This window comes from Chrysoperla carnea, chromosome 4 (assembly GCF_905475395.1).
Source record: "Chrysoperla carnea chromosome 4, inChrCarn1.1, whole genome shotgun sequence".
NCBI lineage: Eukaryota > Metazoa > Arthropoda > Insecta > Neuroptera > Chrysopidae > Chrysoperla > Chrysoperla carnea.
In genome coordinates, this window is record NC_058340.1 from 70207602 (window position 1) to 70221562 (window position 13961).

General features: G+C 29.8%; 1 protein-coding gene across 7 annotated transcripts in view; it reads right to left on the bottom strand.

Moving 5' to 3' along the window:
• The window catches only part of LOC123299336 (tropomyosin-2), a 55785-nt gene that overhangs the window by 21117 nt on the left and 20707 nt on the right, over positions 1–13961 (bottom strand). For 3 of the 7 annotated variants that reach the window (XM_044881705.1, XM_044881704.1, XM_044881707.1), the window contains exons 4-5: positions 6720–6853; positions 887–1004 (exon numbers count right to left, since the gene is read on the bottom strand). In XM_044881705.1, the coding sequence (XP_044737640.1) occupies positions 887–1004; positions 6720–6853 (252 nt within the window). Of the gene's footprint in view, positions 1–886; positions 1005–6719; positions 6854–12897; positions 13236–13961 lie in introns of those variants that run through there. The other 4 variants (XM_044881709.1, XM_044881710.1, XM_044881708.1 and 1 more) reach the window with 4 other exon arrangements.

Sequence of the window (13961 nt, forward strand, 5' to 3'; positions counted from 1 at the left end):
AAACAAAAATTCTTAAAACTAAAAAGGGAGGTTTTAAATTTTTAAAGGAAAAATCTGCTCAGCATTCTCTTCTCCTAAACAGCAATAACTCCTCTTAAGCAACCCTGAAAAATCCTGAAACGCCAGAAAAAACTACGACCCACAAATTTAAACCATCTCTCTCATTCTACTAAATACTTTTTTCTAAAAAATTTATCAAATCACATAAATTTCGTAGGACGAAAAAAAGTCTTTGTTTCGAAATCATCAATTTTTACTGTCTTAGAAAATTAATCATTCAAAAGCCAGTAGAAGAATTCAATTCTTTAGAAAGGCTCGATATAAATTGACTCATTCCTTGTATCTTGAGAACAATCAAATTGCAACACAATATACAGTGTATCGCATTTAAGATGAAGACACCCTCATATTTTCGTTGTTTATAGGAATATTGATTTGATATTTAGCACAGTCATACAGGGTGATTGGTCACATTTTTTAAGATACTTAAGAATATCTTAAAAATGTGACCCCCCCCCATCACCCTGTAAGACTGTGCAAACTTTCATATCAATATTCCTATAAAAAAACGAAAGTATGAGGGTGTCTTCCTCTTAAATGCGACACTGTAGATTGTCTGTCCGCAATTAACTTTCCAAGTTAATAAGTGCCAAAAAAGTATACTTTGAGATATCACAGAATTATTTACTTTGATGTTTTAGATTTTGAATTTCCACTTCCCGAGCTTCCTTCATTAAACCGCCCGATTACTAGCTATTAGCCTATAAGCTCTAATAGCGTAATGACAATTATTGATCTCTTTCGAGGAAAAATGGCAATATTTATGTGATTTGATTAAAATTTTTTTGAATTTTGTTGAGGTAGGTTTTTGAGTAGTTAAAAGTACCTCTTCATATTTTTTATCTGCTTCTTCTGCAATTAATTTTGCCTGTGTTAATTGAGCCTCCAATATAGCAACTCGATCGTCTTCCATATTCGTTCGATTTTCCAATGCTTTTCTTATCCTAATAAAATTTTTTTATAAAAAAACAAAATGGTTAAGTTTTAAAACAAAATACAAAAAAATTAGAATATTTTCATGGAAAAATTTTTGATTTTCCAAAGTTCCAAAACAGAATTGCATCTTTTTTTCGTCTTCTGAATTCTTCTCAAATTTATTCTGATCTAAGTAGTCTTGAAGGTCGACCCTAATTCGGATATTATACTATTCCTTTGCAAACTTCGAGTACTATTTTAATTTTACTACGAATATATGATTGGGTTACGATATTTTCGATAACATGGGGTTTGCTCCCACGCTAAAAACTTCACGTTACAAGGTCTGACGTACCTAGTATTTCCCATTCCTTCATTGATTTTCCGGTATTCCGGAATAGCGTCGGGTACAAAAAATCTTTTTCTCACGTTACAAGGTCTGACGTACCTAGTATTTCCCATTCCTTCATTGATTTTCCGGTATTCCGGAATAGCGTCGGGTACAAAAAATCAAAATAACTTTTTGACTTCTGACTCACACAGAGGGTTATCATGAGTATCGTGCCTATGTACCTGAGTGACTGTCTGTGGCATTGAAGCTTCCTAAACGGATGACCCGATTTTAGTTTTTTTTTAAACGTAATTCGAGAATGTTTTAGCTATGTTTCAAGTGTGAGTTAGGTTTCAATATCTGAAAACAAAAAATAGGTGATTTTCAAAACGGCTGAGCAAATTTTCTTGAAACATAGCTAAGATAATTCTCGATTAAATTATTTAAAAAAAAAAATAAAAATCGGTTCATCCGTTTAGGACCTACGACGCCACAGACGAATAATCATTCGCACCCTATTTTGTGTCAAGGGTTTCTTTCAATTTTTAATTTATGCGTTATTAAAAATTAAAAATAAGGTGATTGATTTTATGTTAAATTTAAATTTATCAAAAACGCTGACAACGTTAAGTTAAACAGCTATCGATGAATTTAATACGAACAAAAAAAAAAAGCATTTTAGATTAAATAATAGGATTTTAGATTGTAATCTAATTAAACGTACAATTCTTTATACCACTTCCTATGTTAAATCGGAAGTGGTGTCCGTCATTCCAAATATATTATACAAACGGTTATTCAATCATAACGATTCGATGTTACATTGAAAACACATAATCAAATACTGAAACCAAATCAATTATTTTATTAATTTAATAATAAATTTTATATTCGCTGACGGGGAAAATCCATATGAAAATATTCTAATTTTTTTTCTTCAACTTATTTTAACTAAAAATACAAACAATAAATTTTTATATAAAAAAAAAATTCTCACTTTTTTTATAATTTAAGCAAATTAAATTCTTAAATTATTAAGTCAACATTTTTATATAATAAAGCAATATTTGACCTTGACTCTAATATTAGTGCTAAAATTTTTAACAAAATTTAAGAACAATAAAAAAATATCTCTTTTACAAAATGTATCTTCTTTGTTTAATACACACCGCAAAAAATTGTAAATCGACACTTTTTGATTTCGTTAAAAATACAAAATATTTGCAGCCATGTAACTTTGTTATTATTATTCCTTTGGCACTCTACCAGTGCTGGTTTTAAGGGCAAAAAAGTGAGCTTGAAGATACTTTAGTTCAATTTACTCTAAAAATAGAAGTATTGCCGCGGGAATAGTAAAGTCAAGAGCATTTGTAAACGTAAAAAAAGTTCAATATCGGACCTACGATCGTTAGAGAGCACTATTTCCCTCCCTCCAATTTGACAAGTGTTTCGTAGTTGCTAGTACTTAGATCAAGGGCTTCTCTGTGTCCTCTTTGAGAACAACCTGTCAATCGAAGGTCAGACATTTCCGGATAAGAAATGCTATTTTAAGCAAATGAAACTATAGGATTCTGTGAAGGCTATACTCCACAAAGAAAGCCCATAGTTTCACAGGGGTTTCTCCTAGGATTGATATATCCAAACATTCTAAATCTAACGCCTGGCAGGTTTCTTCATGTGCAAATAACAGGCTCAGGTTAAAGAGATGTTTGAGACGACTCGTCTCGTGCTAACGAGTCCACAGCTTCCCTTTAACACAAGAGTTACCAACATCAAGATCAGCCTGACTGTGTTATCAGTGCCAGGCGAATAAGTTCCTCGAAGCAATCTTAGACTATTCTCGATTGAAATTTTGACGCCTCAAGGACCCGAAATGTGGCCTAGCTACTTAAGAAGATGCTGATATGTACTCCACTGCAAAACTTTCATGTTACAGATGTGGGCATCTCTTAGCATGCCAAAGATTTCCTGCATATTTGTAAGCGAAAACCGTATAATTTTAATTAAATCGTACATTCAAAAACATCAACTCTTTAATTCCACTTTATTCGATTTCTATCAAAAATAGGACACATTTTGTAGAAATTATTTTTTTAGAGAATTTTACGTTCTTTAATTTAATTATAATTTGTTTTCGTATTTTGAATACTTTCAAAAATATTTCAAGATATTTGAATTATTTTGATTTAACCACGGGAGCCAGGTGACCTAATGTTTGGGACTCCATAATCTCTCTACTGAAGCTTCATATAGACTTCTACAATACCTATCCTCCAAAACACTATAAGCAGGATTACCACAGATCCCTAAACTATGAAGTATTCGATGAATTTTTATTTTTTTAAATAATTTTCGTTAATTGAAAGTCCTATTTTATTAATAGGTAACTTAGTTGAAATACTTCTGCGATTAACATAATTATAAAACATATTCTTGATAGGAAAAAATTAATCTTATTTTCTACCACAAGTGTTATCATTGAATTTGATAATAGAAACATTTTACCGACATTTATAAAAAATTGATTAATATTAAAATTGAAAAATAAAATTTTATTTTAAAGAAACAAAAAAAAAGATTATACTACAAGAAATTGAAAAATAAAATTTTCGAAGCAAAAGAAATCAAAAATGTAATTTTTTAAAAAATATAATAAGTAAATAATATTTCGTTTATTTTTCACCTATTTAAAAATTTTATAAATAATAATCTTATCAAAAACACAAGTCAGTAAGTAATCATTGTAATACATATATTATGATATTTACTTAATGATAACATTTTTAATTATTAATGTATTTGGAATAATTTTTGAAAAATATTTGCTTTGACATGTTGCGGCATCATTATTTTATTCTGATGTGTGACTCAAGGTAGAAAAATAGATATTTTTTAAACTATTCAAATTAAGGATTGCCTAAGATTAAAATCAAACGTCTAGTCTAGGCTTGGTACACTCTGTATCACATAAAAAGCACGTATTTTACCATTCTAACTGTTATAACTATAACATTATATGTAAATTAAATGAACCATTATAGTAATATCACTTAGGATGGCTTAACTTTTACGTTTATTTGGACTTAGAGCAGGCATGGGCAAACGGGACTTATAGAAGTTCAGACTTCTGTAACTAAAATACGAGTAAGACAGTGACAACCAAAAATACGAGTAAGGCAGAGAGAGGCAACATTTTATTTTCTACCAAGCTCATTACTATTAGAGAAACTGAGATAGGTAGAAGCGTCGTATAGCCGTCTGGCTTCACCCTCTATAAGCAATACGGACTTAGATAAAGATACACGCCATAAAGTTTATGACACACAATAAATTTATAACAATGGTGACTTCGACTTAAAAAAACTCACCCATGCCTGAGTTAAGAGTATACTTTAAAATCAAACGAGAAATATTACTGACAATTTTCGTAAAAAGAACAAGTTATTGGGCTAAGAATTATTAGTCTACAATTCTACATCAATGGTGCACAATTTGTAGGCTGCGATCCATTTTTTACTACCTTTCTTTTAACTCGTATTGTCTGCTTGCCTGGTGAAAAAACTTTGAATCGTTTTTTAACCCTATTCCCGTGATTTAATCGAGCGGAAACTTTGCAGACAGGCTCGTAGCGACAATAAAAATTAAATAAATTTAAACCAAGAAAGGATTAAAAACTTGGTTTAATGGGTTAGTTTTTGAGTCGTCAATTTTACAAAAAAATTTATTCGACAAGATTTTTCTTCTAAAAATGGTGGAAAATATTAAAACCACTATATTAAAAATATTCATGGGTCAAAAGAAAATTGTATACAAAATAATTGGGTCGCAATAGGGAATAGCTTGCGCATCACTGATCTCTTCACAATAATTTCTAGAGATGTATGTCTTTAAGCGGTTAAATATAAAATTTTAAGTTTTTCTTTTTTTGGAAAATCATTAACAAATTTTACACGATTTTATAATTTTGCGTTAATATTAAAAGTAATATCTTTTTTTAAAGTGTGATTATTGAATAATATGGTAATATTTAACCGGAAGTAATAAGATTACAGGATGTTTAATTCATTTGTCATGGAACAACAAATAAATAATATATTGTAGGAGTGAATATTATGCATATTATTCATTAAATATGGGTTAGAAGTTCGAAATATTCACATGGTCTTGCTTTGTGTGTCTGATTCTGATACAAAAAAATGTAATCGATTGTGTTTTTTACAAAACATAAATCGAATTGGAGTCATCGTTCTAACATGGCCCCTAAAAGTTACCATTTTGGGATAGTATTGTTACCATTTTGGGATAGTATTAAGTTACCATTTTGGGATAGTAAGTATTATCAAAAGCAATTTTTCTTGAAAATTAGCTTTTCGAAAGTCTATCTTACAATTGAAGGAATCTCTGTGCTTCTGATAGGAATACCACAAATGGATCTCTAGCACCTAGACTAAGAGGCCCTTACCTGGACGCGTTAAGTCTTTGGGTAAGAGGTACAATTCTAAGTAGATGAAGCTATAAGTCGAGGTGTCGACCTGTGTCGAGGTCAAACGCCATACAGAAAGCCTAAAGTTTCTCCACCAGGATTGATGGATCCAAGTTTTCGGACCAAAACATTCTATATCAGACACTCTTCAGATTTCTTCAGATGCAAATAACATATTTGGAGGTTTCATCGTACTTCATATAAGCCCTATAAGTGTGATCATCAGAAATTCCCATATTATGAAGGTGACAGTTCAATCGACAGAGCCCTAACCTTTCTCAACTCTAGTGAGTTTCAGGCAAGAACAGTCGAATGACCTTGCTGTGGTTATGCACATGACCTACGCGAAGTAAGAAGGATTCCGTACTCGGAAAAACTAAAAAATAGGCCATGATTCTGAAAGTCGGGTCAGTTTGGAGAACGCGAGTTAAGGGTTCCGTACTCAAAAAATTTGTCGGGGGTTTTTAACTTTTGTAAATTACACTTGTTTAACAACAGTGAGTGCTGTCCAAAAAACCAAATTTTGTAAGAAACTGGTAAGCAACATTAGTCTTCTTTTAAAGGGAAATAACTCTTTATCATGAATATTCACTGCTTACTTTTCGCTTTAACGTACCATGCTTCATATTCTGATGAAGCGTTAAAATGGAAATCTTTCATTTTTTGCCATATTAGACTCATAAAATCATATTAGTTCATTTGGATATAAATAGCTCATAAAAACTTTCGGACACGCTTTTAATTAAAATTTTTATAAAAAAAATTGATTTATTTTAATTCAAGGTCAAATTAATTAGGTCATAATATTATAATATCTTTGTTCACAGTTTATGACCAGTGACAAAATGTAACGTAATCAAGAGTGAGAATTTTTTTAAAAAATAAAAATGTTACTGATTTCAACATTTCTTCAAATATTCAAATACTAACCGTTCACTCTCGTCTGCGGCTTGTGAAGCCTCAGCGAGTTTAGCTGTGGCAGTGGCCAAACGTTCTTCTGAACGTTCTAAATCTTCTTCCAATAATTGAATACGACGGTTTAAGGCAGCTACTTCAGATTCAGCCTGAAAAACAGAAAAATAATTAAATTAGTTAAATTTTATAACAAAAAATTTTCTAATTATATGATACTTTTCAAGACCGGCAGCTAACAACAATTAAAATAGTCTTTCTGGCTAGAAAATTTGAGCAATTTGAAGTGTTGTTAGCTACTGGTTCAAATATTTAAATGTTCCAATTTAAAAAATTTCTTATAAACAATAATTATATTGTTTTATTAATTAACAAAACAATTATTTAAAAAATAAAATATTGTTTATTATTTATTATTAGAAAATATAAACAATTAACGCAAAATCATCAAAATTCTTTTAATTTTGAACAACAAATAATTTATTTATTATCATAATTCTAAAAATATATATTTTTAAATAATTAGCATAAAACAAAGGCAGCTTTTTCAAGAGAAAATTGATAAGGGATAAATTAAATGCATATATGCAGGTCATTGAGATATGTCTACGAGTAGTAACCAGGTGGAGTGGAAAAATTATTAAATTGAGATAAGTTTTAATCCAAAACTTTAACTTCCAGATCACTTAATTTGGGGATCAAATTTAAAGCGTTCTATTTTTATTTAAAATTTCGGGTTTAGGGTTTCAATGGTTTTCCAATTTCCGAGATACATTTACCTTTTGCGGTAAGAGAGACAAAAGTTTTACAAAAAGCGTAGAGATCTCCTTTTAAACTATTTTGAAATACCTACGTGGTATAATCAGTTCCATTTTGCGGGGGCTTGGATCTGGTTAGTAACAAAAATTGTTGAAGCGTACAAAATTGGATAAACAAACTATTTTAAATTTTTCTTTGTGAACAAGACCATAAATTACATTTTAGACTTTTAAATATTTTTCAAATTAATTTTCAACAATTGAACATTACTCGTAATTTTAAAACAGATTAGTCCAGAGGTCTAGGCGGAAGGTCAATGATCAGGTACATCTTATACAGATAATTTTTATACCATGTATATATAAAATATCTCAAGGTATATTAAGTTTAGTCCCAAGTATGTAACGTTTAAAAATATTGACGCTACCAACAAAATTTTGGTATAGGTTTCATAAAAAAACCTTATTGGTCATTTTTTGGTTAACTGTCCGTCAACATAATTCAAAAACGAAAAAAGATATCAAGCTGAAATTAGCGTGCTCAGGACATAAAAAGTGAAGTCGAGTTTGTAAATGAGCAACATAGGTAAATTGGGTCTTGAGTACTCGTCTTGGGTCGGTAGGACCCATCTTGTAAACCGTTAGAGATAGAACAAAAATTTAAATATAAAAAATATTCCTTGTAAAAAAAAAAAACTTGAAACATTTTTTCGTTAACTTCACTGTTTACCAGTGAGAGCGCAAATTAGGCGTTAAATTATGTATTATATGGGATTATCAGTTATGTGCATATGGCTATCTAAGAGTGGCTATCTTTCTTTACTAACATGACGTAAAAAAACAAACGATTGCGTAATCAACACTGCCGATACACGGTATTTCAACAATTAACTCAGTCAATGTTTTGTTTTCACTTGTTATATGTCTGATTGAATTAAATGTGGATATAAGAATATTATAAGACAAGCGCCAAATTTACAACTGAGAGAAATAGGAGTGCCGGGTTTCCAGGAAAGGGGACCAGATTTTCACATACCAATCTATCAAACCCCTCCCCTTAAGTTTGTTGAGGCCATACAGAAAACAATTTTAATTTACAGTAACTGATTTTCTGAAAAACTTGCATATAATTTTCGGACAATCTTAATAAGAACAATTTCTCAAAATTTTAATGGTTTTGTTTTTCTGTATTGCCTCAACAATCTTAAGCAATAATCACATTCATTGACATTTTCTGTTAGTCATGAACAAAACAACAATCGATAATAGTTAGGTATAATGTAAGTCGCCACATTGTCGACTCGATTAATATTTACTCAAATATTTATATAGACGACGTTAAGTCGCGTACATTATATCGTCACGTTATGCAAAAATCATAACAATTCAAGAAAAACAATAAACATTTTATGCGAGGGGTTGTTAACACTTTTCTCTTGGGGCGAGACTCTATTTCAAATAAAAATATCATACACGTAAAGGCTCGTTTTGGATGTGGGTTAAATGATTCAGGAAAACTCAAAGAGATATTGTAAGAATAGAGTACGCAATAATTGCCGCAAATAGATTGTTCGAGTTAAAAGAGTCTAAATAATTCGACATACCGTGTATTTTGGAGCCTAGTGAAAAGGAATGGCATTTCGACTTACTGAGAATTACAACTTAACGAGGTTCCACTGTAATTAGGGGAAAATATGACCTTAAAGATGGAGCTATGTTTCTCAATCTTCTGATTTTTTGACTTACCTACTCAGATTTTGTTTTTAGTAAAAAGGCAATACTTTCAAATTGAAATCTTAATCATGACGAAATTGAAAAGATCTCAACTATACAATTATCAAAGAATTTATAATAATTATTTTGTTCAGTTAATTGCAATTAAAAAAATCAAAGTGTAAAATAAATGAATTCGCATTTAAAAAAATGATTTAGAACACAACACGACTGCGACTGCTGAATACTAAAAGAGTAAAAGAGCTAATAGCTACTGTTATACGTAATGATATTTAATTACGTTCAACTAAAACCACAGAATTAAGTGATCCACTATGTAACAATCAGTCATGTTTATTTATAAACAATTTAAAAAAATATATATACCCTGTGTATACCATATTATTATACCATGTATATATTCAGTATCCATATATACAGGGTGTTCTGTTATTGATGGCAGAAAATTATACCAGTAAATTAAGTTTATCAAGGCAAATGGAAAAGTTCTTTATCAAATTTCGATCTGAGGCTTAATTTGGGAGATGCGAATATGGGAAAAATAGAAAGATTTGTGCATTCACAGACCTATCACACTCATTAAACGTAGTAGGTGTCACTTAAGAATATAGAAAGGACTATCATAAAACAATAATTGATTTATTAATATGTTTATTGATGTTTTGTTGTCTTTATTTATAAGGAAAACTAAATTTTTGGTGCTATTTTCATTTGAAAAAAAAAGTTATTTGAAACTTTTTATGCTTTCTGGGTGAGCAATTCAACGATACTATTTATCAAAATTAAACAACAAATGGTTACAAGAGTTTTAAAACTTTCAAAATTTGAATTTTGTAACACAAGCGGGCACGGCCAAATTGTAAGGTTTGCTTTTTACATCGTTGATGGCTGAGAGCCCTTTTTAAAAAATTTGATTTTTGTAACACATGCGGAGATGCCCAACTTACAAGGTTTGCATTTTTTATCTTTAGCGATTGAGAACAATTAAAACAAAAAAATTTTTTATTGTGAAGAGCTAAAATTTTTGGATACTTCTTGCATCCCTGTTTTTGACTACAATACTTTTGTAGTAATTGTTCCCACTACAAATTAAAAAATTATCACTCCATGCAAACTATTTGTAAGATAAATTAAAATTAATGACTAAGCTTATTTTTAAATAGATCACAATGTTGTCCCTCAAACATTTATAATAATAAGATCAATTTTTCGTAATTGACTTTACCTACATTTTAATCAATAAAATAAAAGAATCATTAATGATGTTAATTAAAATCAGCGAACCCGTTATATGAAAATAAAATATAAAGAATCTTAACATAAACACATGTAACTTAAGTCAATTTGCATCAATTAATATATAAATAATACTTAATAATTGTGATGTTTTCAATATGCATTGCATTTAAGCGTTACTTTCCATAATAAATGCATATTTGCATTAACACCTGAGGAGTCTTAGAAATTTCACCTGTTTTAATATGAATTTTTAATGAATTTTCCTTGATTTATTAATCTTTTGACATTATTTGTATGCTCTTCACTAGTACAACGGCCAAGGACGGTTCGTTCTGTATCTGACGAACCATTTTCTTTGCTTAAGCTTTTTTTAAGTATTTTAACTCGCTTATTCCAAATTTTGAGAGCGGAAACTCCAAAAGTGCTATCATTAGATGTTTGTAACATATTAATTTCCCACTATAGGAAGTTATTGTTCGATTTTCGAAATCGAAATTTTCAACATATCTTTACGTGTCATGGTTAATCCAAAATGGTATTAACACTAATTTGGAGAAGTGTGTGTGTGTGTGTGTCTAAATACGTATCGCGCGAAGAAAAAATGATATCGACTTCGTAGACGTGTCGATCGATGCGTATTAAAGGCAATATCGATCCGAATTTCATAACATTTGGTCGAATCATTTCGAGTCGGGCCAGATTTTTCTTAAATTTTTTCCTGACCAATATCGTGCGAAGGAATAATGGTATCGACTTCGCTGAGGTGCCGATCGAAGCGTATTAACGGCAATATATGATCCGGAAAAAATTTCATAACATTCGATCGAGTTTATTTAGATATGCAATTCTAATAATAGGTTCCACAAAACAAAACACTCGAAAAACAACAATGCAAAATTTATCTATTTATCAGATTTTATTTCTAAACGAATAAATTTAATTGATTACTTTAAATAAATTGCAACTTGACCGGATCTTTCGAATCAAGTGAAACCAAACAATTGACTGAGTTAATTGTTGAAATACCAAGTATAGAAACTGTTAAATGTCAGTGTTTGTATTATTTTTAATAAAATAGAAGACAGCCATTTATTTGGTTTTCGAAAGTAATTATTTTTTGTTTTTCGAGAATGTTTCACAAGACTTCTAGCTGAAACAGCCTGCAAATTTTCAACTCCGTATCTATTATAGTTTTGGAGAAAATGGATACTATAGTGATGCCCTAATTTGCGCCCTCATGGGTACACTATGATGTTTACGAAAAAATGTTTCAAACAAAAGTTGTTTATTTTTTTAGAGGGAACATTTTTTACGTATGCAAATTTCAACTTGTTAACTCTTTGTGAGTTATCGTGTTGATAGACAGGCGGGCGGACAACCGGAAATGGCCTAATTAGCTGATTTTATGAACACCTTTAGCAAAATTTTGTTTGTAACATATTTTTAAGCGTTACAAACTTGTGACTAAAATTAGTATACCGTGATATATATACAGGGTATAAAAATAATATTGTCAACAACTTTTAGGGAATGAAATCTTATTTTAAGTTTAAAAACTACTTAAAAAATTTCAATTGGGGACCAAAAATCTCTCAAATCAGGCCGATGACCAGCTTAATTCAAACATTTCCAAAAAATTTAAAAATAAGCCTAATAATTTATTAGATTGATTTTTCTAAAAACTCATAGTTGCGAAAAAACCTTCCAGTAGAATTAAAAACAAAGTAAGATAAATGAGTAACAGTTATTTTAATTTCTGACAAAGTATCGAAAACAATATTGTTTAAAAAATAACTCATGGAAAAATCGTGTTATCATAAAATAAGTGAAATTTTTTATTTCAAAAATTTCGATAAATGAAAATTCACTAAATAATTATAGAATAATCGAAGATCAATCATATCACTTAAAATATGAATACAACATAAGTTTCGCACGAAATTTATTACTTACTTTATGATAAACTATCTTAAAAGACCTACGTTTAGTGATTACATCATCACAGAAATATGTTCGAAAGTTGTTTTAAAAAAAAGCAAATAATGTATTTACTTTGATAGAGCATAATATAACAAAAGTAATAAAAAAAAATTGACATAAAAAATATTTTTGAACGAATCAAAAATTTTTTGATAACATGATAAATGCCGATGGCAACGTCATCCGTCGAGTAGAACGGATCAATATGCAAGGGCAACGCACCTACTACAATAATATAAAAATCGACATATAACCACCTGTCCGGCCATGACATCACATATGTGTTAGAGTGAGATGCAAATTCAATTATAACCAGGACATGCTTAGAAAATTAAATATTAGTCATACATCTTTTATAACTATCTCTCCCCAATAAAGCTCCACAAATTTTTCGATCTAATTTACATATCTCAAATATATTAAAAATAATATTTCAAGTACTTAAGATACTACCATATATGGATAGAATCCGTAAGAAAACTTACTTCTTCTCTCCGCATGATTTCGACCTGAAGACGTTTATGGAATTCCTCACATTCATCCTTATACTTTTCCATTTCCTCTTTCGTTTGTCGCATTTTCTTTTTTAACACATCTAGTAATGTACCTTGTTGCACGTTCGCGGTCATTGTTTTTTCGGTTTTATTGAAGTTCTTCGAGTAAAGTTAAACACAAAACAAAAAAAACACCCGTCTACACGTCTCGTTAAAACCGGTTCAACGAAAAGCACACAAAATTGTCTTGGAAATACGGAAAATACTCTTTTTAATCACGAAATTTTATTGAAAAAAAAAAATTGTATGACACTATAACCACTTCAATGAATGTGACTATACTACTGGGCGAGTCAATCGGCATGCAAGATGGCCGACTACTTAACTTATGTTATTGGTTACTTGTTTGTAATACGCCACCAATGTACAGTTTATTGTAGTTCATTCAAATAAAAGCGCGCCACACCTAATATAAAATGTTTATGTGCGTTTATTTTTTTTTAATTCTTTTTGTATCAAACCATTCAATTGTATCGAATTACTTGACATGTTTTTTTTTTTATAATTCCGAATTGATTGTTATGTAATATAAAAAAAAAAAATAAATATTGTGTATGAAATACAAGCCCATATTTGGTATTATTTGATTTAATTCATCGATTAATTGATTAATTCATATATTTTTCTATTAATTTAATACATAGGTAATAAAATTTACCTAGATTTTTAATACTAATTGGTGAAAATTTATACTGAGTGTTGTAAAAAATGAAACCAATGAAACCATAGAAATAATAAACAAAATGAAAATTTAATTGTTGTGGAAAACTTAATTCTTTACAAATAACTAATATATCATTTGTATACTGAGCACATAAGAAAATGAGACAATAAACTTTTCCCAAAAATTATCTTTCTTTGTTTTTATTAAGTTTAGATAAAACAAAACTTTCGAAGAGAAAATATTTTAAACACGATCTTAACAACTTTTAGAATTTTCAGCCATTCTGAAATGATTGTCAAATTCTAAAATGGGATCGTCAAATGGATTCTAA